Source organism: Marmota monax, unplaced genomic scaffold, assembly GCF_021218885.2.
Source record: "Marmota monax isolate L192 unplaced genomic scaffold, Marmota_monax_Labrador192_F-V1.1 WCK01_AAM20220418_F8-fsc00035, whole genome shotgun sequence".
Lineage (NCBI taxonomy): Eukaryota > Metazoa > Chordata > Mammalia > Rodentia > Sciuridae > Marmota > Marmota monax.
In genome coordinates, this window is record NW_026691961.1 from 2,994,084 (window position 1) to 3,021,041 (window position 26,958).

The window sequence follows — 26,958 nt, forward strand, 5'->3', positions numbered from 1 at the left end:
GACTCTCCCTCTGACGTGGGCTATTTTTTCCCTCTGTGGGTCGGAGGCTGAGCTCTGCCCAGCAACACGGGCCCAGATTAGGCCCCGCGGGCGGCCTGGCCTGCTCTGTTTGTTGTTTCAGGAAGTGGACAATTTAGAGAGATAAAAGGGGGAAATAACTGCCCAGTCCTGGCCTCTGTGGTGTCTGGTTGCTTTTCCCCTGGAGCATTGTTTGGGTGGGGGACCACCCAGAGCAGCACCCTCCACCCTCAGAGGAGGAAGAGGAGGAGGAAGGGAGGGGACCAACCCTGAGCCCTGACCCTGTACTGGGCCCTGGGCGGCAGGCAGGGTCCCTGCTTCCCCGGAGTTTTACCTCAAGGCAGGCCACCGAGGAGGTGAAGGAAGAACAGGTCGGGTCATGGAGCTAGCCCCAGTGGCTAGGGCTAAGAGAGAGGGAGGCAGGGCCCGGGGTGGTGGAGGCCATCCAGGGGGTGACTTCTATAAGCTGAGGCCTGAAGGATGTCAAGGGGCTGTCAGGGCACTCAGGGACAGGGACCTCAGGCTGGAGCTTAGGGCAGCAGCAGGGGGGACGAGGTCAGTCACGCAGGAAGTAGTTGGAGAGGATTGGTGGTGGCCCGGGTCTGCACCTTGGACTTTCTGTGAAATCACATCCTTTAATTACCTCATGGCAACTCCATAACATGGGGATCAGTTGCCCGCTTAACTTTTGTGGAAACCGAGGCTCTGAGCAGTTACTTGACAAGCCACCAGCTGTGGTTTGGGTATGGACTGTCCCCCAAGAGTCCTTGTGTGGGAGGCTTGGTCCCCAGGGTGTCGGTATTGAGAGTGATGTGGTGCCTTTAAGAGGTGGAGCCTCATGGGAGGTCCTCAGGTCATTTGTAGAGGTGTCCTCCAAGGGGTTGTGGGACCCTGTCTCCTCTGTGCTCCCTGTTTGGCAGTGCAATGCCCCCTCACCCCCGCCATCACGTGATGCGGTGGGGGGAGTCCTCATCAGGGCTGAGCTGATACAGATTGAATCTCCAGAACTAGCCTAAGTAAAGCTCCTTAGAACCAGAGTCCCAGCCTACGGGTGTCCAGCACAGTGGATCAGGCACTGTTCTAAGGCCAAATCCAGCCTGCCACCTACTTTTGTAAATAAAGTTTTATTAGAACACAGCTGTGCCCTTCATTCAGACTGCTTTAGTAGGACATAGTGGCACACACCTGTCATCCCACTGATATGGGAGGCTGAGGCAGGAGGATCGAAAGTTCTAAGTCAGCCTCCGTTACTCGGTGAGGCCCTGTCTCAAAGTAAAAAATAAATGGGCTGGGATGTGACTCAGTGGTTAAGCACTCCTGGGTTCAATCTCAGTATTAAAAAAAAAAAAAAAAACACCTGCCTCAGGTATTTAGTGATAGTGAGGAAAACAGACCAAGACCCCACTAAAGTGATATTCCCAAGCTCATTTGACAAGTGTTTGCTGAGCACCTATTATGTGGCAAGCATCATGCTAGTTGCTGGGAACAGTGGGAGCCTGACGCACTGACATCTTTGCCTTTATGGGTCAGACCTTCGCTCAGCCTTGGGCAAAGTTCCCTGAATTTTTCATATTTGCATAGTGAAGATACTAGGTCAGAAAGACCTGTGTGCTTAAAGCAGCTGTGGGGCAACAGGTGACAAGATGTCAAAGTCACGGCTACATCCTGGGGCATGCTGATTGCTCAGGAAAGCCTCCTTATGACTGTTGCTTCCAGAAACACTGGTAATCTCTCTTTGGGAGAGGTGTTGGTGGAGGAGAGAGAACGCTTGGTTTAAAGAAGAGCTTGATGCGCAGCAAGACCACCCCCCCTGCAGACTTAAGCTCTTCATGTGGATGGAGCTTATCAATAAATAACCCGAGTCCCAGCCTACAGGTGTCCGGCACAGTGGATCAGCCACTGTTGTAAGGCCAAATCCAGCCTGCCACCGACTTTTGTAAATAAAGTTTTATTAGAACACAGCTGTGCCATTCATTCATTTTCTGATCCTCGGTGGCTGCTTTCCTACCAGGTCCCCCGACTTGAGATGGAGACTGAATGACAGTAATTATCTACTGTCTGGCTCCTGGTAGATGAGGTTTGCTGGGCTCTTGTCCAAGCTCCCAGTCCTCAGAGCAGCTGTAGGAGGTAGGAGCTGTTGTCCCCATGTCACAGGAGGGGAAATGGAGGCACAGAAAGGTGAAGAAAGTTGCCGGGTTTCCCAGGGTGGGGCTGGGGTTCCTACCCAGGCCGGTGGCCTCTCTGCTCCCCAGACAGAATCACAGGAAGCCAGCCAGCCAGGTGGAAACCGGGAGACCTGGGTCCAGCCGAGGCTCTGAAGAGCGAGTTAGTCACTGCTCCGGGGCTGTTTGCTCGCCTGGTGGTAGAGCAGGCCCCACCCTGGCCCCAGGCCCCACCCCATGCTGGTTGGCATGACTCAGGGCTCTCCCAGCCCTGCTGCTCAGAGTCTGGCAGACCAAGGAGGCCCCAGGGGATTCTGGCTTCTGCCCTGACTCCTGTGCCCTGGGCTCCTGTGGTTGGGCCCCTCCACTCTCTGGTGCAGCAGCCACGGGTCCCGTGAATGCAGTCTGGCCACATTAAAGATTCATTTCCTCCATCACCCCAGCCATATCTCAACTGCTCCATGGACCCATGAGGCCAGGGGTCACCATGCTGGACAGCACAGGTAGAGAGCCTTTCCTTCATTGCAGGAGACCAGCCAACCCAGCCCGTGTGCCCCAGCTGGACTGTAACCATGCTGCCCCGTGTGGACCTGAATCTCATCATCACTCCTCTGCCATAGCCACGGCTCCCACCTTCCCTAATTTAAGCCACTGTCCTCCCATGACCCCTAGGGCCCAATGTGGCCTGGCCCAATCCTCCCCTGACTCTCTGTCTCTCCTTGCCGTCCTCCCTGCTGACTCCCCAGCCACACGATCCCTCAAACTGACCGAGCACCATTCTACCTCAGGCCCTTTGCACTGCTCTTCTGTCACCTCTGGATTCTCTTCCCCCAGGTGGCTGTGAGGCTTTCTCTCCCGGCCTTCAGTCTTTGCTCTGATTTCACTTTCTCAGGAGACTGACCTTGGCCGCTTTGTTTAAAGTTGTCTCACCAACTAAACTATCTGGTTCTCAGTTGCATAAGTCTCCTGCAATAGAACATAGGTGTCAAAAGAAAGGGCAATTTTGCGTCATATTCAGGGCTTTGTCCCAATCCCGAAGCAGGGCTTGACCCACCGTAGATGCTCAGTCCATGTTTCCCAGTGGTCCGGTGGCCGAGTGAACGGGTGTGTGAGTGGCTGGGTGGTCTTTGAGGGGGGCAGTCGTGATGGGTCCCTGGCCTTGAGGTCTTTTAGCATTTGATGAACATGTCATGGCCCCCAGCCAGGGTCCCTGGACTGTAGGACTCCTGGGTTAAGACCCTTCAGTAGATGTAAGCAGAAATTATTTGGGTACCCCACCTCTAATTAGCCTCCCAAATAAAGGCCATACCAAAGGACAGTGAGTGGAAAGGTTTTCAGGAAGTCCTGAAATCGAGCTGTCTGTTGCTGCTATCAGTCATACCCAATAGTGTGTGTGTGTGTGTGTGTGTGTGTACACACACTGCATTTTATCCTGTTGGAAGAACCAGCAAAACGTGTTCCTAATAGGGCTGGTTTGTGTAAAGAACCTGAAATAAGAAAAAGGTCGTATACAGTTGACATCTCAGTCCGTTTGTTTTCCTTTAAAAATTTTCCATTTTGGAAAAAGACACATAGAAAAGAATATGTTCTCAAAAAGTTTCTTAAATCTTTTTCTCATGTTTTGGCACCCTGCCTTCCTGGGAAGCTCACCATGGACTGTGGTTGTCTTGGTGAGTCATTCAGTGTTGCCTGTATCCTCAGCACCCAATTCATTTATTTTTTTTTTTTTACTTTTATTTTTTTGGGGCACTGGGGATTGAACTCAGGGGCACTTGACCACTGAGCCACATCCCCAGCCCGTTTTTGTATTTTTTTAGAGACAGGGTCTCACTGAGCTGCTTGGAGCCTCACTAAATTGCTGAGGCTGGCTTTGAACTCTGGGTCCTCCTGCCTCAGCCTCCCGAGCCGCTGGGATGGCAGGCGCGTGCCACCGCGCTAGGCTGCCAAATTCATTCATAATGCACTCATTTACTCACTCATTCAGCTGGTGTTTCTTGGTGTTGGCATGTGCCAAGCTCTGTGAGACCCTGCAGGTGGTGATGTAGAGACAGGGTTCCTATGCTAATGGGGGGAGGGGTCCAACACATCACATAGTTGAAGGAGGGCTAATGATGGAGATGGTCATTGTGGAGTGGGCCCTTGGGAGGTGTGTGGAGGTGGAAGAGTGAGTAAAAACTCATCCAGGTGGAGAGCAAGTCATTTTTCTCTCCAGAGTCCTGGAGCCCCAGTTGTGAAGCAGAACTACAGTTGTCCCCAGTTATCTGAGGTTTTATTTGCCATGGCTTTTTAATTACCTGTGGTCAACCATAGTTCAAAAATATTAAATAGAAAATTCCAGAAATAAACTATTCCTAAGTTCTGAGTAGTGGGTACCTTCCTTCCTGTTTCATCTCCCACCTGGGATTTGACTCACCCTCTCACTCAGAGTATCCATGCTGTGTATGCCACCTGCCCGTTAGTAACTTAGTAACCATCTTGGTTATCAGCTCAGCTGTGGAGGTACTTCGGTGCTTGTGTTTAAGTAACACTTATTTTAATAATAGCCACAAAGCCTAAGAATAGTGATGTTGGCAATTCAGATATACCCAATAGAAGCCACAGAGTGTCTCCTTTAATTGAAAAAGTGGAAGTTCTTGACTTAATGAGAAAAAAAAATTGTATGCTCAGGTTGCTAAGATCTACAGTGAGAATAAATGTTCTATCCATGAAATCAAGAAGAAGGAAAAAGAAATCCATGTTGGTTTTTCTGCCAAACTGCAAAAGTTAGAGCCACAGTTAAGATGGAAAAGGTGCCAAATTTGCATATATACACAAGGGAAAAAACAGTATCTGTAGAGTTCTGGGCCATCTTGGTTCTGAGCACTGACCTGGGGTCTGGAAGGCTCCTCCTGAGGATCAGGGGAGTCTACTAATTCCCATGGCAGCCAGCGCAGGCCTGGACCCGGTGACCTACAAGGCCCTATTACCCAGAGTTCCCACGGTCCTGTGAGTGGGAAGCAGAACCCTGCAGGGAGCTCAGCACCCACCACGGTGGGGCAGGCTCTGGGCACGCTCGCTGGTGCTGCTGCTGGTGCCACTTAGATCATGCTTGGCCCACCTCCAGGGAGGGTTCATGTCCTTTGGCTGGATTCGTTGTCGTGTCAACAAGAGCTGCCAAGATCCTCCAGCAGGACCTGAGGGTGCTCTCCAGATGTGCCTGCCAGTCACTTCTCCTCCCCAGGTGGAGCCCCCTCTGGGACAAGCACCTCTCTAAACTTTGTCCTTTTTTGGGGGATGGTGGGGTACTGAGGATTGACCTTGGGGGCACTCGAGCACTGAGCCACATCCCCAGCCCTATTTTGTATTTTATTTAGAGACAGGGTCTCACTGAGTTGCTTAGAGCCTTGCTTTTGCTGAGGCTGGATTTGAACTCTCGATCCTCCTGCCTCAGCCTCCCAAGTCGCTGGGATGACCGGCATGCACCACCAAGCCCAGCTAAACTTAGACCTTGACCTCGAAGAATATCATGATAGGAAAAGTTCCTATGCTTGTCCCCTGGCCCCGGGCATCCTCCCACCTTAATAATCTCCTCATTGCTGAAATCTGGCTCCAATAGCCAAGAGGTTCTAAGTGCTCCTAGACAGTGGCACCTAACATCTGAAATCTGTTCCCTCAATCTCCTATGCAAATGAGCAGGCAGCCTGGCGTGTGGCACCCATAAGGAGTGGAGGCTGAGGCAGGAGGATCATGAGTTCAAGGCCAGCCTCAGCAATGGCAAGGCACTAAGCAACTCAGTGAGACCCTGTCTCTAAATAAAATACAAAATAGGGCTCGGGGTGTGGCTTGGTGGTTGAGTGCCCCTGAGTTCAATCCCTGGTACCAAAAAAAAAAAAAAAGAGCGAGTTTCCTGTATCAGAAGCTGAGCTCACCGAGGCCCAGCGAGGCTGGCGACCTGCCTTTCTAAGAAGCAGTGGCGAGGGTTTGCCTCAACGTCAAAGTCTCGGCCAGGTCACCGTCTCTCTGGGTCTCAGTTTCCCTGCCACAAAGCCTGGGCAGTGAAATCACCCGTGCGCGACGCTGCAGGTGGGCGTGGGAAATCAGGTGATGTCATGCTCTGAATAGTGTGTGGGCCGCTGGGATCCTGGGAACAACCATAACGGGCCCTGTTCAAAGGCGTGGCTGTGTGTTTGTCTATTTAAAGACAGGGGACGTCCCTGGAGTGACCCAAGAGTCTTGAAAAAGCATTCCTGCTCCATGACAGCCATTTGAAAATCGAACGTTCCACCTGGGGCTATTGAAGTGACACGGTGTGAATAGAACATCTGCTGCCAGGATCTGGGTGTGGTTTGGGGAAGACTGATCAGTAATCAGCTGGTGTACCTGTGTGTCATTTTAGCACTTAGGGAAGCACTTCCCTATCCATGGACCCTTGGATGGTTTCATTCCAGGGTGCAGCTTTGGAGACTGAGATACTGGAAAGTTCCTGGTCCACACACTGAGCAACTGTGTGACTGGGGAGGTCCCATGGCCCGCCCAGACCTCAGTTTCTTCATCTGTAAAATAGGGGCAGTTGTGTTCCAAGAGCAGTTCAGATGACTGAGCGTGGTGACTCACAGCAAGTACTTTAAAGAGCTTGGTACCAAGTGGGCACTCAGTGGAACTTAGTCAGTACTGATCCTGTTGTTTGGATTCCCGTGCCCACTGTCACGCACCCAGGGCTCTTCCTGATGCATCTCCTGTTCCCGAGGGGAGTAGAATTTGACTCTAGCAGAGGAAGTACTGGGGATAGAGGGAGAAAATTGTATTCCATGCACATGTGATCATGTCAGAATGAACCCACTGTTATATATCTATCTACAATGCATCAATGGAGACCTTTGAAAAATGTGACTCTGGCACAGCTGTGGCCTCTCCTGGGGTGGCCTGGCCAGTGGGTGGCAGGCCCCAGCTCCAGCTGCGGGTCCTGACCTCACAGTTGCTGAATATTCAGGAGCTCTGTGCTGGTCGATCTTCAAAGACCTTTGTTCACTGTTAATAAGCGCTTTGTTGCTGCCCAGAGAGGGGCGCGGCTGAGTCGGCCTTGGACGCTGTCACACATGGCGCGTGTCACATCCTTGGGGTGTGCTGGGTCTGCAGATGTGGGAGGCCCTGGGTGTGGGAGGCTCCTGGCCGTGGGCAGAGCCTTAGGCGCGTGTCTGTGTGTCATCTGTGGCCAGACAGTCGTTCTGTTGTGTCTGAATGTGTCCATCAGAGAGAGGGGCGGTCATCCCAGATCGGAACAGCTGGGCGCAGCTGGACTGCCCTCTGGGCACCGGGCTGTGACCCTCTACCCATCAGCGGGCCTGTGCGACCGACCTGGCCTGAGCCTCGCAGCCTCCAGAGCAGCCCCTTAAAGTGTGGTCAGGCCGTGGGCCTCAGTGGCCTCCATCCGGGTTACGACCTGATCTGATGGTCATGACCATGGCCTGCCAAGCCCGCTTGGGTCTCACCCCTGCCACTTCTCCAGTACCCGGGGGCTTCAGCCGTGTGTTATTTCTGCTGGTTCCCATGTCTGGTGAGGGTGGCCTGGGGTCTGGGGACAGAAGCCCAGGATCTTGGCTCTTGCTGTCACCCAGTTCCGTGGCCTTTCTCCCTGTAGCGTAGGGTCTGCCCCTGCTTGTAGCTGCCCCAGGGAAGCCGAACTTCTTACCCAGAGCCCCGGGCTCAGGAGCTACAGACGAGAGGCCACCAGGCCCTTTGATGACCTAGGGCTGGAACGGAGAGCACTCCTCGTGTTGTGTCCTTTGGTTAAAATAAGTCACAGGTCCTGCTCAGAATTAGAGCTCTGGTGTTGTTCAGCTTAAAGCTCGTTTGCACACACACGTGCAGAAAGTGAATGCATTTGCAGACTGTGATTACTATTATTTTGTGTGAGTGCTGAGCACCGCCATGAGCACTGTGAACAGCATAGGGTCCAGGTGACTCTGCTCCTGGCCTGGGCTGGTGAATATCTGCAAGGTGGTGGCCTCGGTGGGCTGGTATTCCAGGCAGGTTTGTGTGTTGGCCCCCAGGCCTGCCGCAGTGAAGGGCGGTTTTCTTCTCTCCCCCAGAGAATCAGTCGGTGGAAGGCTTCTCCTCGCCACCTGTGAACTTCCTGCAAGAATTGCCAAGCTACCGCTCGGTGGCCCGCAGGAGGACCACCATCCTTCCCCGGGACAAGCAGAGCGGCACCCTGCTGAAGCCCGCCGACTCCTACGGCTCCCACCTGGAGGGAGGCATCACCAAGAACCTCAGCAGCCAGTCCATCCGCAAGTACGCGCTCAACATCTCCGAGAAGCGGCGACTGAGGTGCGCCACCGCCGGGGGCTGCGCGGTGCTCCGCGCGGGGATAAGCTTGTGCACGGGCCGTGTTCCCTGGGAGCTCACGTCACTGGACCTTGCTTCCTTAGGGCTGCCGAGCGGTCACGGAGACACCCAAACCCGTGACAGCTCAGCAGATTATCAGCCTCCTCCTCCTGCTCCTGGTGCTCCTCCTCCTCCTCCTCCTCCTGATGCTGCTCCTCCTCCTCCTCCTCCTGCTCCTAATGCTCCTCCTCTTCCTCCTCCACCTCCTCCTCCCCCCTCCTCCTTCTCCTGCTCCTGATGCTCCTCCCCCCCTCCTCCTCCTTCTCTTCCTCCTCCTCCTCCTTCTCTTCCTCCTCCTCCTCCTCCTCCTCCTCCTCTTCCTCCTCCTCCTCCTTCTCTTCCTCTTCATCTTCTTTATCCTCCTCCTCTTCCTCCTCCTCCTCCTTCTCTTCCTCCTCCTCTTCCTCCTCCTCCTTCTCTTCCTCCTCCTCCTCTTCCTCCTCCTGCTCCCGATGTTCCTCCTCCTCCTGCTCCTCCCCATCCTCCTCCTCCTCCTCAATCCTAGGGATTGAACCCAGGGATGCTCTACCCCTGAGCCACATCCCCAGCTTGTTTTATTTTGAGACAGGGTCTCCTTAAGTTGCTGAGCCTGGCCTTGAATTTGCGATCCTCCTGCCTCAGCCTCTTGACAGCTGGGTTTCCGAGCCTGCTCCACCAGGCCTGGCTGAGAGGAGGACTTTGTAGTCTGCCATCCCCATCATTCCTGCAGAATTCAATCCCTAGGATTTTTCCCATTGGTCTGACACAGTGGCTGAAGTGGTATTTCTGCCTAACGCTTGATCTGAGGCTGCCCGGGGCAGTAGCATGGACATAGTGCATGGCGCCACACCTTCCCTTGTAGCTTTACAAACCTGTGGTGGTTTTTCTTTTATTTAGGTGTTGGGCATGGAACCCAGGGTCATGCACGCTAGGCGAGTGCTCTGCATTGAGCCGTACCCCCAGGTCTCTGATTTTGAATATGGGGGTAGGTTGTCATATGTGTTCAAAAACATGGGAATAAAGCCAGACTTTACAAGTATCCTTTATTTCCCACTATTTCAGACTGATGGATTTTGAATTCTTGTAAAATACCTCTGCTGTATGCCAAGCCTCTCCACATCCAAGAAGGAAACACATTTTCTATTTTTGTTTCCTTTTTTTAATAACCCGGGATTGAACTCAGGGACATTTATCCACTGAGCCCCACCCCCAGCCCTATTTTGTATTTTATTTAGAGACAGGGTCTCACTGAGTTGCTTAGCGCCTTGCTTTTGCTGAGGCTGGCTTTGAACTCACAATCCTCCTGCTTCAGCCTCCCCAGCCGCTGGGATGACAGGATGACAGGCGTGTGCCACCGCTGAAATTGCATTTCCTTCTGCCCAGAAATTCCCGAGCTGGTTGTAGAAGTGGCACTGATAGAACCCGAGGGCAGGGCCGGGTCTGACTGATTTCACAGTGAACCTTAGAACTTGGCGACCACAGGACACAGGACGGCAGAAATGATAACCCCAGAGCTGCTAGCTCCTTTGCATGACCCAGCGGTGCTGTCCGGGCCCCTGGTTCCCTCTGACCTGCCCCCAGCCTGGGTTTCTCAGCCTCTGCCCTGTTGGTCCTCCACCTGCAGGGACAGGTGACTTGTGGGCTCTGCCTTGTCGGATGAAGCCACATCCCTGGCCTCTACCTGCTGATGCCAATAGCATCTTCCCCCCAGAGGTTGTGACAGTCAAGAGTGTCCCCAGATATGGCCTGATGTGCCCTGGGGTGGGGAAAATCGTCCCCAGTCGGAACTGCTAGTGGAGGGGTCGGTACTTTATCAACCCAACCACACATCAGGCACTGGAGGCTCGTTTGAGGAAGGCTCGAGCCTCTCCCCTGGACCGGAGTCCCCTGTCAGATGGAGGAGGACAGGCTGAAGGGAGGGTGGAGGCGGGTGCCACATGCTTGGGGACAAGCCAGTCACTGGTTGTGCCGCTCAAGTATGCTTCCCCACACTCCTCCCCGCCCCCCTCTCCCCTGCCGGCCTTGGGCACCCTCTCTTTCCCCTGTGTCCCCCGCCCCTCCACCACCTTGGCCTTGGGCTCCTCCTGCAGATCTCCCCAGGGAGCGGTGGTTGTGGGACCTCGGGATGGCTGGACACCGTGGCAGCCGCGGGGCCCCACGTGGCCTCTGTCACACCCCTGGGCTCTGCTTTTGTAGCAGGACAGCAGACAATTCCTAGTGACCAGCGTGGCCCAGCGTGGCCCAGCGTGGCCGGGCCCCTGCAGCCCTGCATTTACCGGCACAGACATGAGAATTTCATGTGCTTTCCCGATGTTAATTTTTTAACATCTTTTAATTTTTTTAACCATTTAAAACTGCGAAAGGCAGTCACAGCTGGTGGCATGGTCACTAACCGCTGATCCTGTCAGCCAGGACATGTGCATCTCATCGGCCAGGAAGTTTTGTCCCCAGGGCCCCAGAGGGCATTTGACAATGTGTGGAGATGGATTAGTTGTCACAACGGAGGGATGAGCTCCTGGCATCCAGGCAGTAGAGTGGGAAGGCCACCAAGCCTCCTCCTGTGCGCAGGACGGCTCCCTGGTGAGGGACTGTCAGCCATGCGGGGTTGAGCAGCTGGTAGCGGCTCAGCTGGTGCCTGACTCACAAGGACACTGACGGAGGGGCTGACTGGTTTTAACAGCAGGACATACCAAGACCCCGAGGGCAGGGTCAGGAAATCGAGGGAGAGACCACGGTAAGACAGAGGGGCCTGGAGGCTGCCTGCCTGAGAGGACCTGGATCCTCACCGTAAGGAGGAGCTGTTCATTCTGTGCATAGTGATGGGACATAACCTAGACTGTATCTCTGATCTCTCTGTCTGTCTGTCTATGCACCTGAATGTAATCCACACTCATGGGAAGGCGGTTTGCTTCCCGTGGATACAGGAGCAGTGGTGTTGTTGATCCGGGGATTCTGAACTCTGTGCTCATCAGAGTACACATACTTAAGGAGCACCTACTAAGTGCCAGGTGCCATGCTAGGTGCTGGGGATAGAGTGCTCAGCAAAGCAGGCCCCGGGCAGGATTGTCACGGAGCCTGCTGTGTGCTAGGCACAGAGGCCACAACCACAAATCCCACATATTCTTGAGCTTTAAAGAGCTTGCGGTGTAGAGGGGGAGACGGACATTGAACTACTGTACCACTGAGGAGGATGAGGTATGGAAAGAAGGGGTGTCCTGAGCAGGAGGACGGGGAGCCTGACCTACTGAGTATGACCTACTGAGGTGGAGGACCAGGTCAGATGTGGCTCTGTAGAGTCACTTTACTGGGTGCAGAGTAGCCGTCACGTGGATGTCATTGTGATAAAGTGCACATCCCATAAAACTGACCACTTAAATCACCGACAGTGCCTAATTCTGTGACGCTAAGTGCGTTGAGAGTGTTGTGCAGCCGTCGTGGTTGTCCACTCCCAGAAATGGTTTCTCCAACCTAGTGGAAAACTGTACCTTTTAAACAGCCATATCCTGTTCCCCACTCCCCAATCCTGGGCATCTGGGAACCTGCTTTCTGTGTCTATAAATCTGCCAGTTCTAAACATTCCATGTAAATGGAAACATACAGCAAGTGGCCTTTTGTGTTTGGAGTCATTTCAAGTTCTATCAGGTATCATTACTTCATTTTTTCATGGCTGAGTAATATTCCACAACATAGAGACAGACTACTTTTTGCTTATCTGTTTTTCCATTCATGCACATTTGGGTTGTTTCCATCTTTTGGCTTTGAATAATGCTACTATGCACATTCAGAGTGAGTTTTTTATGTGAGAACCCTCTTTTCATTTATTCCGGGATCGTAGGTAGAAGTGGAATTCCGGGTCCTATGATAAGTCTGTGTTTGACATTTGGAGGAACCGCCAACTGTCTCCCATAGGGGCCGTGCCCAGCAGCTGATCACGAGGACCCTCTGCTGGAGCCCTCCTGGATGCGGATGCCGAGGTCTGACGCTGTTGCTGCTGTCATTGTCATGGTCATTTTTTTTTTTTTTTAATGCAGGGACATTCAGGAGACCCAGATGAAGTACCTGTCTGAGTGGGATCAGTGGAAGCAGTACAGCAGCAAGTCTTGGAAGCGGTTCCTCGAGAAGGCGCGCGAGATGACCACCCACCTGGAGCTGTGGCGCAAGGACATCCGCAGCATAGAAGGTACCTGGACCTGGCTCCGCACAGTCGGTCCCGCTGCAGGCGCCGGCCGACAGGGAGCTTTTCCTCCTGCGACAGACGTGAGCAGCAAGCCACGCTTGGGCTTAGCAGGGCCAGTGGCACCGGGAGAAGCACAGGGGCCCTGCTCCGGAGTCGCCTGGGTATCTGCTGTGCTAATGGAGATGCTCAGGATGTTCCTCTTATTCCAGCCCAGATGTGTCGCTTGGTGTCACCGAACTGCGTGTCTGCATTTTTATACATTTATAAGCAGTATCGAGGGACAGGGGTCAGAGGCAGTGCCACCCCACCACAGCTGCCGGTGGCTATGGCAACACTAGGAATCGCAGCTTCCCCATGATGGGGAGAATAGGGGGCACAGGTTATAGTCACAGGATACCATAGACGGGGGCTTCATAGAAATGAATTTCGAGCTGGGCGCTGTGGCACACACCTGTAATTCCAGTGGCTTTGGAGGCTGAGACAGAAGGATAGGAAGTTTGAGGCCAGTCTCAGCAACTTAGTGAGACCCTGTCTTAAATGAATGAGTGAGTGAGTGAATGAATGAATGAATGAATACAAATAAAGACAAAGGAAGAAAGAGGAATGTTTTTCTTTAGAGTTCTAGAAGCTGGACAAGCCTTGCTAAGTGCCCATCTGACTCTGTGAGTGTTAAGAGGCTGGGAGACCCTGGAAGGGACCAGCAGGAGCCCCCTGGTGTGTCTCTCCTTACAAGGGCACTGATCCCATCACGAGGCCCCGCCCTCATGACCTCATCCTTAATCACCTCCCCAAGACCCACCTCCAACACCATCACCTTGAGAGGCTGGGGTTCCAGTATACGGAATTTGGAAGGTGGGGATAATATGGGAATATTCAGTGCACAAAAATGAGAAGTTATGCCAAAATATGAAATCAGAAATATTCAATATCTGGGTGACTTAGGCAAGTTGTGGAGGTGAGGCCTCTTAGGGTTACATAGTTTCCACCAAAACCCACAAGGATGTACAAGCACCAGCTCACACTGCTAAGGCGGAAACTTTGTAAAGGTGTTCATAAGAAATGTGGCAGGGTAAGTATGGAAGAATGGATCGCTTCCATTATTCCTATTAAAAAATATAACAATTGGTGACCTTTTACCTTTGGTAATATATTACCTTTCATTGATCGATTGATTGATTTTTGTACTGGGATAGAACCCAGGGATAGAACCCTAGCCCTTTTTTATTTTTCATTTTGAGACAGAGTCTCACCGAGTTGCTTAGGGCCTCATTAAGTTGCTGAGGCTGGCCTCAGATTTGTGATCCTCCTGCCTCCGCCTCCCATGTTGCTGGGATTACAGGTGTGAGCCTAAAGGGGCTTCATAGGTTCCCTTAAAACTTTAACCACACACTCTGTACTTTTTTCTCTTGAGACTTAAGCATCGTTTGTTTGGAATGTGGTCATAGAAGCTAGTCTTTGTTCGTCTTTATGAACCAGGTGTTGTGTTACACGTTTACTCATCTGATCTCAGTGCTCACAGTCACCCTTCATAGAGGTATGCATCACTTGCTTGGCTCAGAGGAGTTAAGGTACTTGTGCCAACTCGCTCAGCCTGGCTGAGACAGGCTGGGCTTTGGGCTCTGCAGTCAGACTTCAGACAGCCTGGCGTTAGCTCGGTCAGGAAATGACGTGTGTGCTAGAGGGTAGCTTCTCCCTGGGGACTGGGACTTTGATTTTCTCCTGTTGCTCTTCTTCTCCTGACGTTCCTTGGCTGGGTGCTCCTTTGGCAGGGATCGAAGGTATCACTCATTTCCTCTGACAAGGTCGCTGGGCGTGGGAGGCAGAGCTTGTGTCATGTACCTTTAGTCTCCTGAGGTAAGTTCTTCGCCCCCACCAAGAACCAGCATGCTCACTCCAGATGCTTCTCACCCTGCTCAGCCTTTTACCTGGTAGGAGACTCAGTCAGTGTGATTGACGGCAGGAAGAAAGAAGAAAATCATGCTCTTTGCAACAGAGGCAGGAAAAGCATCCATCAAACCTCACTTCTCATTCTAACCAAATGAGAACTAGATGAAACCTTTCATAATCTGGTTTTTTAAACTCTATGGGAATTCGACAGCAGATACCAGATTTAATGAAATATCAAAAAACTTGTGCCGCAGTCTGGCTGGGCACAAATGCCGCAGTCTGGCTGGGCACACAATCACGAGCCACCACACAGCTTGTAGATTCAAACAGCAACTCTTTATTCCCGAACTCACACCAGCCGTCTACAATCACGTTCTGGGGAAATCCACGTTCTCTTCCCAAATCCCCCTTCTCTCCCAAATTCACCTCCACTGGGCTTCTATCTCCAAAATATACTGTCTGAATCCCGTGAGAACTCAAGGGGAACTCAGGCAGCAGGATACGCCCTATTCCCAGCAGGAATAATCTTAAACCTTAAACCTGGAACCTAAACTGGGAACGCCCTAAACACGATTATCTTAAAACCGGGAACACCCTAATCTGCCTTGGTCCTTGAGCAAGGTCACGACATTCAATGTCACTGCAACATGGGGTACGCTGGCAAGGAAATTGTCATACCTACTTGGCTAATGGCTCCCAGCATCTCCCCCCTTCGGATTAATTAAAACAAGCAATGTGGCTTAAGGACCGTGCCTGGTAGGTTGTCCAATTCAACATATGGTTCTTACCCGTCATCGGAAAACTGACCTTTAGGCGTCAGCCTCCTGTCTTAGGTTGATACCACTGCAATTGGATCATACCCGTCACTGACTACCGGTCCAGCATAAGCCATTGGCCCCCAAATTTTAGACCATCACTAGCAGAAGGGAGGAGGATACAGAAATGCCACGACACCAAGCCAATTGACGGCTCCTTGGGAAAAATTGCATCACTGGTGACACCATCAGCAAAGATATGTCAGCACTACCACAATTAACATGGGGTGCGCTGGCAAGGAAATAAAAATTGCATCACTGGTTAATCACTGTCGCAGATGTAAGAATGGCCAAGCTGGAGTTCTGGATATCAGCTGTTATGGATTTGAGTCAAATCATCTTCTTTTCGATCTATAGAAATTGTTTTAGTTGCTTATTTTCTCTCCTAGTTTTCTTGTTTCCTATTTTGTGGGTTTAAAATTTTTGTCTTTCTACATCTTTTTAATCTTCCTATATCTTTTTTATCTTTCTACATCTTCTCTCTTTTTTTTTACCTTTCTGTACTTCTGTTTTTAAAGTTTTTCACTTTAAATTTTTAATCTTTTTTATCTAAATATCTTTTATCCTATTATCTTCCCATTTTTTTAAAGTAATGCCTTTAAGATTAAGCTGCTTTCCTCCATCATGAAGGCATTTTAACCACCTTCAATTTAACCTTTTAAAGCCTTTTAATTATCATCTATACTGTATTTTTAAATGTACTTTTTCACCACCTACAGCTTCACTCTTTTAAACGAGGCTTAGATTTTGTTTAAATCGCTTCAATGTTAGTTTACATGGCTGCCTTTCAACCAAAGGCTTTTTTTTTAACTCCATTGAGAAGCTTTGTCTCAATCTGCCATGTACAAATATCTTTTTCTTCTTTCTTCCTTTCTCAAGCTTTTAAATTAAGTCTAGTTTCCTCAAATTCTTTTTAAATGTCATTTTACAACTTTTTACTTTACCACACAGATTATATCATCTAGAATCATTTCTTTTTCCTTTAACCTTTTATATTAAAATATATTTCCACATCTTGAATCTTTTTCTCTCTTTTTTAACCATTAACCCTTTTTATAAATTCACATTTTGAAACAACTCTTATAAAATTTCTGATTTAGACAAATTACTCCACTTTAATAAGATGAAAGACTTTCATGTTTCTTATGACACTATAATACTATAATTGAAACCCAACTGAAAATTTTTCTACTCTTTGTATATAAATTACACATGATAGAATCTTAACACTTAGTAACCTTGTTTTAGCAAAGACACAGACACAAAGCAATATTAAACATTTTTCCATTTACCAATTTATGAAAACACACATAATGTTTAAATATATTACCTTATGGAACTTAATAAGTAAAGAGTACTTGATTTCATATTTAGTGGTTGATATTTTAACACTTTAGCTTTGTAAATTAATCAGATGTCTGTAAAAACTAAGATCTTAGACAAGTGTAGTAAACAGAACTAGCCATCTCTTTCTTGTTGAAGAAAAATCCTTCTACAGGATACCATGATGGTCTCATTAATATACTTAATAACTCATCTTTAAAAAGCCATTGGCTACATTTTTGCATTGTATCAACATATGCCCTAACTGTTGTTGGTCTTACTGGGGTGCCTCCTTCCTCTAACAATTTCTCTTCCTCGGAGGCGAACAACTTCAAACCTTGAGTCAACCATTTTCCCCAGTTTGCCTGAGAAAGTTCTAGGAACAGGCAATTTGAAATAAAAACAAAATAAATCAAAACAATAACACATTGTTTTTTGAAATGTTCACCCATTCTTTCTCTCTTCCTCAAGGGTGAGAAATTTCACTTACCTCTAAGCTTCAGAAGTTCCCCGTACGGGCCACCAAATGCCACAGTCTGGCTGGGCACAAATGCCGCAGTCTGGCTGGGCACACAATCACGAGCCACCACACAGCTTGTAGATTCAAACAGCAACTCTTTATTCCCGAACTCACACCAGCCGTCTACAATCACGTTCTGGGGAAATCCACGTTCTCTTCCCAAATCCCCCTTCTCTCCCAAATTCACCTCCACTGGGCTTCTATCTCCAAAATATACTGTCTGAATCCCGTGAGAACTCAAGGGGAACTCAGGCAGCAGGATACGCCCTATTCCCAGCAGGAATAATCTTAAACCTTAAACCTGGAACCTAAACTGGGAACGCCCTAAACACGATTATCTTAAAACCGGGAACACCCTAATCTGCCTTGGTCCTTGAGCAAGGTCACGACATTCAATGTCACTGCAACATGGGGTACGCTGGCAAGGAAATTGTCATACCTACTTGGCTAATGGCTCCCAGCAAACTTGCCCCCTTGAGATTGAGAATGAAGGAAAGGTGCTCATGATCCCAGATTCTACTCGGCCTCATCCACGATGTCCTGCCTGGTTCAACACAATGGGGTTCAAAGGGATAATAATTGGAAAAGAAGAAATAAAACACCATCCTTTTTTGGCAGATGACATGGTATGGATATAGAAAGTAAGAAAGCAATTATCAGACTTAACCCTCATTAGCCTTGACCTGTGAATTTAGCAAGATTGTTAATTTAACATGCTTTGTATATAAAATCAGTTGTATCAATTAATTATATTAAATTGCATTTCTAGATACCAGCAAAAATATTTAGAAAATGAATTTTAGTGATATAATTTATAATAGCACCCAAAGTCATATCTATAAACATATCTAAAGAAAGGAGTATAATAATTATGTGCAGAAAATGATAAAATATTATTGAGAGAAACTAAAGAAAACCTATATACCATGTTCATGGAGCAGACGATTCCATATTACCACTTCTCCTCATGTCATCTCAGCAGTGTGTGGGAGTGTGAGTGTGAGTGTGTGTGTGTGGAAATGAATAAAGGAGAGAAACTATGATCATCCCAGCAGGTGAAAAGAAAGCATTGATCTAAAATCTATATTGAAATGCAAAATGTCAAGGATACAGTCCTAGGGCTGTCATAAGGAAGAACTAGCTGAAAGATGCCCCATTCCACATGCAGAGTCTTACTATAAATGTGCCATAATTAAGACAGTCTGGTATTTGAGGTAAGGATAGACCCGTGGAACAGGACAGAGTTCAGAAAAATGTACGTGCATATATAGTGAACGGATTTCCAAAAGTGGGGGGATCCGTCGGTGCTGTTGAGTCATCCAGATATTCACATAGGAAATGACAGGGGGCCCTTCCCCATCTTTACAGGGTTCTCAAGTGTTTGGTTCAAGGTTGGGAGTAGGTCTGTATGTGAGTAATGCAAACACTGGAAATTAGAACTTGAAAGGCAGCAGGAGAATAAGACATTCTTTCCCTCTGCGCCCCGCCAAGACTCCTCCATCTTCAGCTTTGTCTGGCTGATTGAATCTCCTGTGTGTAGTAGGACAATACTCCTGATGAATGGTGTCCAAATTTCTCTTTTTTTTCTTTTCCCCAGGGAAATTTGGCACTGGAATTCAGTCCTATTTTTCCTTCCTGCGGTTCCTGGTGTTGCTGAATTTGGTGATATTTCTGATCATCTTTATGTTGGTCCTGCTCCCTATCTTGTTGACCAAATACAAAATCACCAACAGCACCTTTGTGCTCATTCCATTAAAAGATATGGGTGAGTTTGAGGCCTGGTTTACTAGTTTACTGGTTTACTCTTTTCACTGTGAACTCACTACAGAGCTTCCTATATGAGGAATCTTCATTCTGAGTCTTAGGTGACTGTATTTAGTCAGGATGAGTGAGATTGTGCTGCAGAAACAAATGACCCCATAACCCTCAGTGCCTAATAACTCCAAAGGTTTATTTCTCACTCACATTCCTTCTCTATCATGGGTTGGTGGTCTACACTCTGGAGCCCAAGCTGATGGGGCTGCCACTCTCTGGCCATAGTCACTGTGGCTCAGGGGGAAAGTACTGGCTCCTGATGCTTCTGCTTGGAGATGCCACGTGGCCTTATTTCTGCCATATCTCTTTGGACAAAGCAAGACACTCAGCCACTTCAGAATTCATCAGAGCATTTGGGAGGAGCAGTGCAGGGTAGGAAAGTGGAAATGTTTAGCAAACATAATGTAACGCCCTCCTCCAGGACTTTGAGGTTTTAATCTCTGTTAAGGGTGATGCTCAGGGTCTTCATTCCTTGAACAAATATTCATGGAGCACTGACTGGCATGTGCTGGATGAGAGCCAGCCACTGGGACTTCAGCAGACAGTTCCTGTCTTCATCCACAGCGTCTGTGTGCTCTGGCAGTAGATGAGCTTTGTGAAATTACAGCACACGATGAACTATGTAACATGAATTTGGCCCTGGCAGGGGCAAAGAGGGTGCTGCTAGGTTGAACACCGGGTCCCTGGAGGCTGAAGGATCCCCAGATCCCTCTCTGAAGGCAGAGCCTCTAAGCAGAGCCTGGGGGATGGGGTGAGGAGGAGGCAGCTATTGAAGGACAGGGAGAACTTCTAGGTTAAGGAATGGGTTCTGCCAAGGCTCAGAGCCGGAAAATGAGCCTGCGTCTCAGAGGGGCTGGAAGCCTGGCATGCCGGCTGGCAATCCTGCACAGGGCAGGGCTGGCTGGGAAGCAGCTTAGACGTCATCTGTGTCTGGCTTTCTTTCTTTTTTGTTTTGTAAGCTGACTGTCTGTTGAACCCTGCCCTGGCGCCTTAGGTATAGGTAATGAGTGGGCGTGGCCAGGTTCCAGTAATACCTTATTAACAACCCAGGGGCAGCCGGCTGCACTTGGCCACCGACTTCTGGGCTGGAGGATGGTGAGGAAGGAGAGCAGGCCTGACTCAGAAGAGAGAGATGGCGTCTCCTCTGTCTACCTTCCTGGGCTCATGCAGCCTTTTGAGCACCTTATCTTCACCCAACTGCTGCTAGTCTTTCTCTGCCATTGGTGGTGAGCTTTCCAAGGGCAGGAAACACCTCTGATTTATGTTTTTATCCCCAACATCCATCTAGGGCATAGTGGTGAAGAAATGTTTGTTGAATGAATACACAGACACACTCATGTTAGAATTAAAAGATGGTAGAGCTGGGATTGGTTTTGGGGGAACTGATTCAACACCTTTATTTGATTTATTTATTGGTTCTGAGGATTGAACCCAGGGGTCTTAACCACTGAGCCACATCCCCAGGTCCCTTTTAAAATATTTTACTTAGAGACAGGGTTTCACTGAGTTGTTTAGGGCCTCGCTGTTGCTGAGGCTGACTTTGACTCTCTGCTCCTCCTGCCTCAGCCTCCCCAGCCACTGGGATTGCAGGCGTGCGCCACTGCACCCGGTAATGGGGAAACCAAAGCCGTCCAAAAGAGGGTGGTAGATTGAGTTCTTTTCCTGAATTTGTCACTTTCCTGTAAGTGTGACTTTAGGGTGACTCCCACTGTGGGTAGTGAATTCTCCTCATCTCATGGTTACTGACCCTTGCTGCATGACTCATTTTGTCTAGCAAAGTGCTGACTTGAAATGCCCTCTTGTTGTCCCTGTGACATACTATAGAAGAGCATGCCCCAGGTACACGTTGCCTCTTCAGCCCAGGCTCCAGAGTGAGGTTCTGTGGAATAGACCCAAGCCCAACAAACGTTCAGCCTAAATCAGCTGAATGAACTGCAGCTGCAAGCCCACGAGTGAGACGACAAACTTTTGACTTTTTTGGTCACTGAGACTGCGAGATCATTTGTTACGCAGTGGTAGCTGATACATGCATCAGGGGAGGGAGGGAGTGGTCCGAGCATACGGTAGTATCACTAAAACCGGTGCTAGGATTGTGTTCAATAATTACAGATATGTAAATATATGCATTTTTAATGAAACCGAAGGGATGATACAGATGTAAAAGATCTTATATATCAGCTGTGCTTCAAATGGGATAACAGTTCTGTCAATCACATATCTCAAAGCACGTACAAACATGAACACAGAAGCACGAGACACACAAGCAGAAAGTGTTCTGAATGTGAACTCAGTACAAAATGCACAGAAAAGATATATGGCCTCCATGTCCAGGAAGAATTATGAAGGAACTGCTAGAAAGAGAAGCAGAAGAAAAATAGAAATAAAGATAAATGTTATCGTATTTAGATGCTTTGGGTTTGGAAACAAAAAATCAGAAAGGTATGCACACATGCATGCCCAGATATGCAGATCTCTGAGACACATGTAAATGTGCATAGTTATGTGCTGATGCACACAAATTGCCACAGAGGAAGGAGTCCCAGAGACCGCAGACTGTCGCCAACCGACCTTCTTGCTTTTGTGTCTTGCAGATATCCAGTGCACCATATACCCCATAAGTAGTTCTGGACTTACTTACTTTTACAGTTACATCATAGACTTGCTTTCTGGCACTGTAAGTATTTAACCCAACCTTCTTTTGGACCCTTGTAAGTGCTAGAAGGGGGTTGACGCAAAGCTCGGTTTCCTGCATGTCCACGGTGAGAGCCAAACACCAGTGTGGACGCCTCACCCGGTGAAAGAAGCAGGATGCGTGGTGACCTGCTGGGACCCACGGGAAATGCGTTTTGTGGCTCTCAGCGGTGTCCTTTTCCCCTTGTCCCTGACACCTTCATATTGACCCACAGCAAGAGGCTGAGTTTGCCCACAGAAAGAAGGTTCAGAGACAATGGAGCTGGAGAGAGTCGATTGATCCCTCTGACCCTGAAAAGTTTAGGGCGTGGCTGAGGCTGAGGCCCCTGTACCCAGAAGCCCAAGATGGAGACGTGCGATTCAAAGACTCAGAGCACACGTGGCCACCTGCCCGTCACAGGCACACACACACGGTGCACACGTGTGGACAAACACAGTTCCCTGGAAATCCCTTAAATGTTTATCAATCCCAGGCTAATCCCTTGGCTCCAGATGAAATAAATCCTATATTTCCAGGCCCTGGGGAGTTTTGCCCCGTAGGATTCATGTAGTTGGGTAAGTTTTTTATGGTCTGTGTGCCAAGGCTTCGGGAGAGGAGAAGAGAATGTGTACTTTTGTTTCTATTAGAAGATTCACTTAATTACTTAGATAATGTGAGACTGCTGCATAGTTGTTGTGAAAAAGAATGTATACAGAGGGAAAGTGCCTCCCCCCGCCACCAGAGGGCAGCAGACCTTCCACACCATGGTTTGCCTCTCCCTGACCTTTATACACTTCATGGTCTTTTCTTTTTTGGTACCAGGGATTTAACCCAGGGGCACTTAACCACTGAGCCACATCCCCAGTCCTATTTTGTATTTTGTTTAGAGACAGGGCCTTGCTGAGTTGCTCAGGCTGGCTTTGAACTGAGGCTGGCTTTGAACTCGCGATCCTCCCACCTCAGCCTCCCGAGCTGCTGGGATTACCTGCTGTGCACCGCTGAGCACAGCCCACTTCATGGTCTTGCTTGCTGTTTCGTGGTGTGGATTTTTCACGTCCCCTGTTGATGGATATCAGGTCTGCTGCCTGCCCTGTTCCTACTTTCCTTGTGTGTGGCCTCTTCCCTTCCTTGGCATGTCCCTGCCACCCACGGAGCTGTCTGAGGTGTCCCTTCCTTCACACCATAAGAAGAATCTTCTGTGCTGTTTTTTACAAAGGATACCTTTGGGGTTGGAAAATAAATCCTTGTTTTATTTTTTTTGTTGTTGTTGCAGAGCTTTGCATGCTAATAAGCAAGGCCTCTACCACTGAGCTATACCCCCAAGCCTGTTTTTTTATTATTTTCTTAAGTTGCATTGAGATAACATCCACTTGCCCTATAATTCAGTCACTTCAAACATACAGTCGAATGGTTTTCGGTATGTTCAGAGGCATGCTATGATCACCACAGCCAATTTTAGAACCTTTTCATTATCTCAAAAGAAAGCCTATACCTCTTAGCTATTACCTCCCAGTCTCCAAATCTGCCCTGAGCAGTTGTTAATATACTTCTGTCTCAAAAATGCCTATTTTGGAATCTTCTCAGTGATAGAGTGTTTGCCTAGCATTTACAGAGTTCTGGGTTCAATCTCCAGAACTTAAAAAAAAAAAAAAATTACACAGAACAAAAAATAAACAGATGGAATCATATACTATGTGGCCTTCTGTGAACGGCTTCTGTCGCATTTTCAAGGTTCATGCAGGCTGCAGAGGTCAGTACCTTGTTCCTTTTCCTGGTGCAATATCCTGTTGGAGGATGTGTCTATGGAGGAAGTCTGCATGGTGTGCATCTGCTCAGGATGGATGTTGCAGTTGTTTCCATCTTTGATCTGCTATGCACAGTGCTGCCATCGTGTGGACATATGCCTTCATTCCTCTTGGGTAGATACCCAAGGAATGGAACCACTGGGTCCCATGGTATCCCTGGGTTTAGCATTTTGAGAAACTGCCCCTCCTCCAAGCTACCTACTTTACCTTGCATTCTTCCCAGCAGCTCATGAGCATTCCAGTTTCTCCATATCCTTATCAACACTTGTCTTTATCTGACCTTCTCATCCTAGCCATCTTAGATTGTGTGGAGTGGTATCTCTTTGTGGATTTTATTTGCATTTCCCTCATGACTAATAACACTGAGCATCCTTCCATGAGCTCAGTGGCCATTTCTGCATCTTTTTTTTTTTTTTTTTTGACAAGCATCTATTTGGATTCTTTGCTTGTTTTAAAATTGGATTATCTGTCTTTTGATTGTTGAGTTATGAGTTCTTTTTTTTTTAAACAATGTTCAAAGTGTATTTTTTTCTTAGTTGTAGATGGACACAGTACCTTTATTTTGTTTATTTATTATTTTTATGTGGTGCTGAGGATCGAACCCAGCGCTCCACACGTGTGAGGCAAGCGCTCTACCGCTGAGCCACAACTCCAGCCCCAAGTTATGAGTTCTTTATATATGCTAGGTACAACTCTTGAAGCATAAATGTTTTTAATTTTGCTGGTGAATTTTTAAAATTTATGTTTTTTTTCTTTTATTGCTTGTGCTTTGGGTGTCCTTAAGCATTTATTACTAAATCTAAGGCATGAGGATTTTTATTTTTATTGTGGTAAACACATAGCAGAAAACTCACCATCTTAATCACTTTTAAGTGTAAATGCAGAAGTGTCAAGGTTATCCACATTGTTGCACAACAGATCTCTACCAACTTTCTCATCTTGCAAATCTGAAATTCTATATTCATTAAACAATTGCCCCTTTGCCCTCCCCCCAAGTCCCTGGGATCTACCATTATACTTTGTGTGTCTGTGAATTTGACTACTCTAGAGACTTCATACGATCAGGAATCCTGCAGTCTTTGTCTTTTTGTGACTGGATTTTCTCACTGAGTATAATGTCCCTAAGGTTTGTGTGAGTTGTAGCATGTAGGACTTCCTGCCTTCCCAGGGCTGTCATATCGCATTTGCTATCATTTGTTCAGGGTTATGAAGATTCAGTTCTCTGTTGTCTTCTAAACACTTTATGGTTTGGGCTCTTTCCTTTGGTCCATCTTAAGCTAATCTTCATATGCAATGTGAGGTCGAGGTCCAACTTCATTCTTTTGCATGTGATTAGCTCATGGTCTCAGTGTGATTCATTGAAAAGATTGCTGTTTCCCCTTATCAAAAAAAAAATCAATTGGCTGTAGATATATTGGTTCATTTCTGGACTCTAGGTCTGTGCTGTTGATGAACATGTCTATTCTTATTGTCAGTGCTGCACCATCGTGGTCACTGTTGCTCTGTAGTAAGTTTGGAAGTGGGAACACATGAGTCCTCCAGTTTTGTTCTTTCTTTCCCAAGATTGTTCTGGGTGTCTTGCAGCCTCCTGGGTCTCTTGCAGCTTCCTGTAAACTGTAAGATCAACTTGTCAATTTCTACAGAGAAGCCAGCTGGGATTCTCACAGGGTTTGTGTTGTATCTGTAGATCCTTTTATAGAGTATTATCATGGATCTCCTGATCCATGAACATGGGATGTTTTCCTGTTTACTTTGATTTTTTTTCCCCCAACAATGATTTATAGTATTTAGAGTATAAGATTTGCACTTCCGTTATTTTTTTTCTTTTTTGGTGCTGTGGCACAAATTTATTTTGAATGATTTCACCCCATATTTTTATGCTTGGGTTTTGCCTTATTCCCCAGACACTAACTGAGGACCCCCTAGTCTCCTGGGGCTCTTCTGATGTCTAGGGATATAGACATGAACAAAGGCATGGTATGTGAGTTCCTTGAGTCAGAAACTACTCTTCTGGTTGCCTGCCCTGAGCTCACCAGGCCAACCTCATGTCCTTGACTTGATTTCAGGGTTTCTTGGAGGAGACCAGCCTCTTTTATGGACATTACACCATCCATGGTATAAAGTTCCAGAACTTCACCTATGATCTGCCCTTGGCTTACTTGATAAGCACAATTGCCTACCTGGCCCTGAGCCTCCTTTGGATCGTGAAAAGGTAAGTTTACTCTGTCACTGCCTTAAAAAAAAAAATAAAAATTACTGTTGGTGGCTGGAGTCTCTTAGGACTCTGTGGACTCTGGAAACTGTTGCCCAAAAGATGAGCAGAGTCCGGGTTGGGCTTTGTGGGGAAGCCCTGGAGGAAAAGGGAGTCAGGATTGGAGAGCTGGAGTTCTTCAGTCAGTTGTTACTGGGCATATCTGGCAATTCCACGTCCATTGCAAGTGGCGGAAATCCAACTCTGTCTCACTGGGACACAGGGGAATTGAGTGGCATCTTGGGAACCAAGGAGGGCAAGAAACGCATTTACAGGAAGGACAAAGACATAGCTATTGCTTAGGAACAGTAACAAAAACAAAGGCTCCCTCATCTTTGGGTCTCTTGTGTGGTGGCAGCTTGCTTAAGTGGCGAGAGAGAGGGTGTCTCAGTTTCCACTGTCCTCTGATGCCCTGGGTCACAGGTGTAGAGATTCTTTGAAGAGACTTGTTGGCCCTTTTTCATTTGGGTGCCGAATTGTAACCCTCCGTCGGTGGCCATTTGTAATCAGACTGTCTGCGACGGGCCACCATGGATTCAAGTGCCCAGGCTTCGGACCTGTCCACTGTGGCCAGGGGGACTGGTGTGAATTCCTTCAGTTATTCAGTCAACAACTGGCCCTCAAGGTATAATGGTCCCAACCCAATAGAGGTGTATTTCTGGAGCCGACATGAGACTTACTTAATTAGAGAATCTCAGGGTATGAAATCATTTAGGAACGTACATTTTGGGGAAAGCACCTCAAGTGGTTCTGATGCAAATTCTTTGCTGTGATCCTTTGGCAGAATGACCCACCCTGGTCATCCCTTCCATTTCTGTTGCTCTTTATGCCTCCCTAAGAAATCCTAAATGACAGGCATTTCATCTGCGAGGAAGGTGTGTGCTATTTGGCGTTTTTATATCATCAAGTGCCAAGGTGTATTTTTTCCCATGAAAGCATTTGATTGAATAACAATTATGAAATGTCCAACAGAACTTGCCTCTGGTTTAATCAGGTGCTCATTAAATATTTGCCTTATTGACTATTTGAATCATTCATTCATTCATCTATTGATCAGTTAGCTAAAGTATGGTCCTGGCGTGGTGGATATAAAGGCAGGACACCTGCCTTCAAGGAATTTAAAACTTACTCCGAGTAACGGACTGTAAACGATAAACAGATAAATAGGCAAA

The 26,958-nt window shown here is 48.1% G+C and overlaps 1 protein-coding gene across 3 annotated transcripts in view; it reads left to right on the forward strand.

Annotated features, from left to right (window-relative positions):
* Tmc7 (transmembrane channel like 7) overlaps positions 1-26,958 on the forward strand; it is a 49,528-nt gene that overhangs the window by 7,256 nt on the left and 15,314 nt on the right. For 2 of the 3 annotated variants that reach the window (XM_046435732.1, XM_058575972.1), the window contains exons 2-6: positions 8,249-8,486; positions 12,554-12,702; positions 18,842-19,009; positions 21,651-21,733; positions 25,602-25,747. In XM_046435732.1, the coding sequence (XP_046291688.1) occupies positions 8,249-8,486; positions 12,554-12,702; positions 18,842-19,009; positions 21,651-21,733; positions 25,602-25,747 (784 nt within the window). The remainder of the gene's footprint in view (positions 1-8,248; positions 8,487-12,553; positions 12,703-18,841; positions 19,010-21,650; positions 21,734-25,601; positions 25,748-26,958) is intronic. The other variant, XM_058576004.1, reaches the window with a different exon arrangement.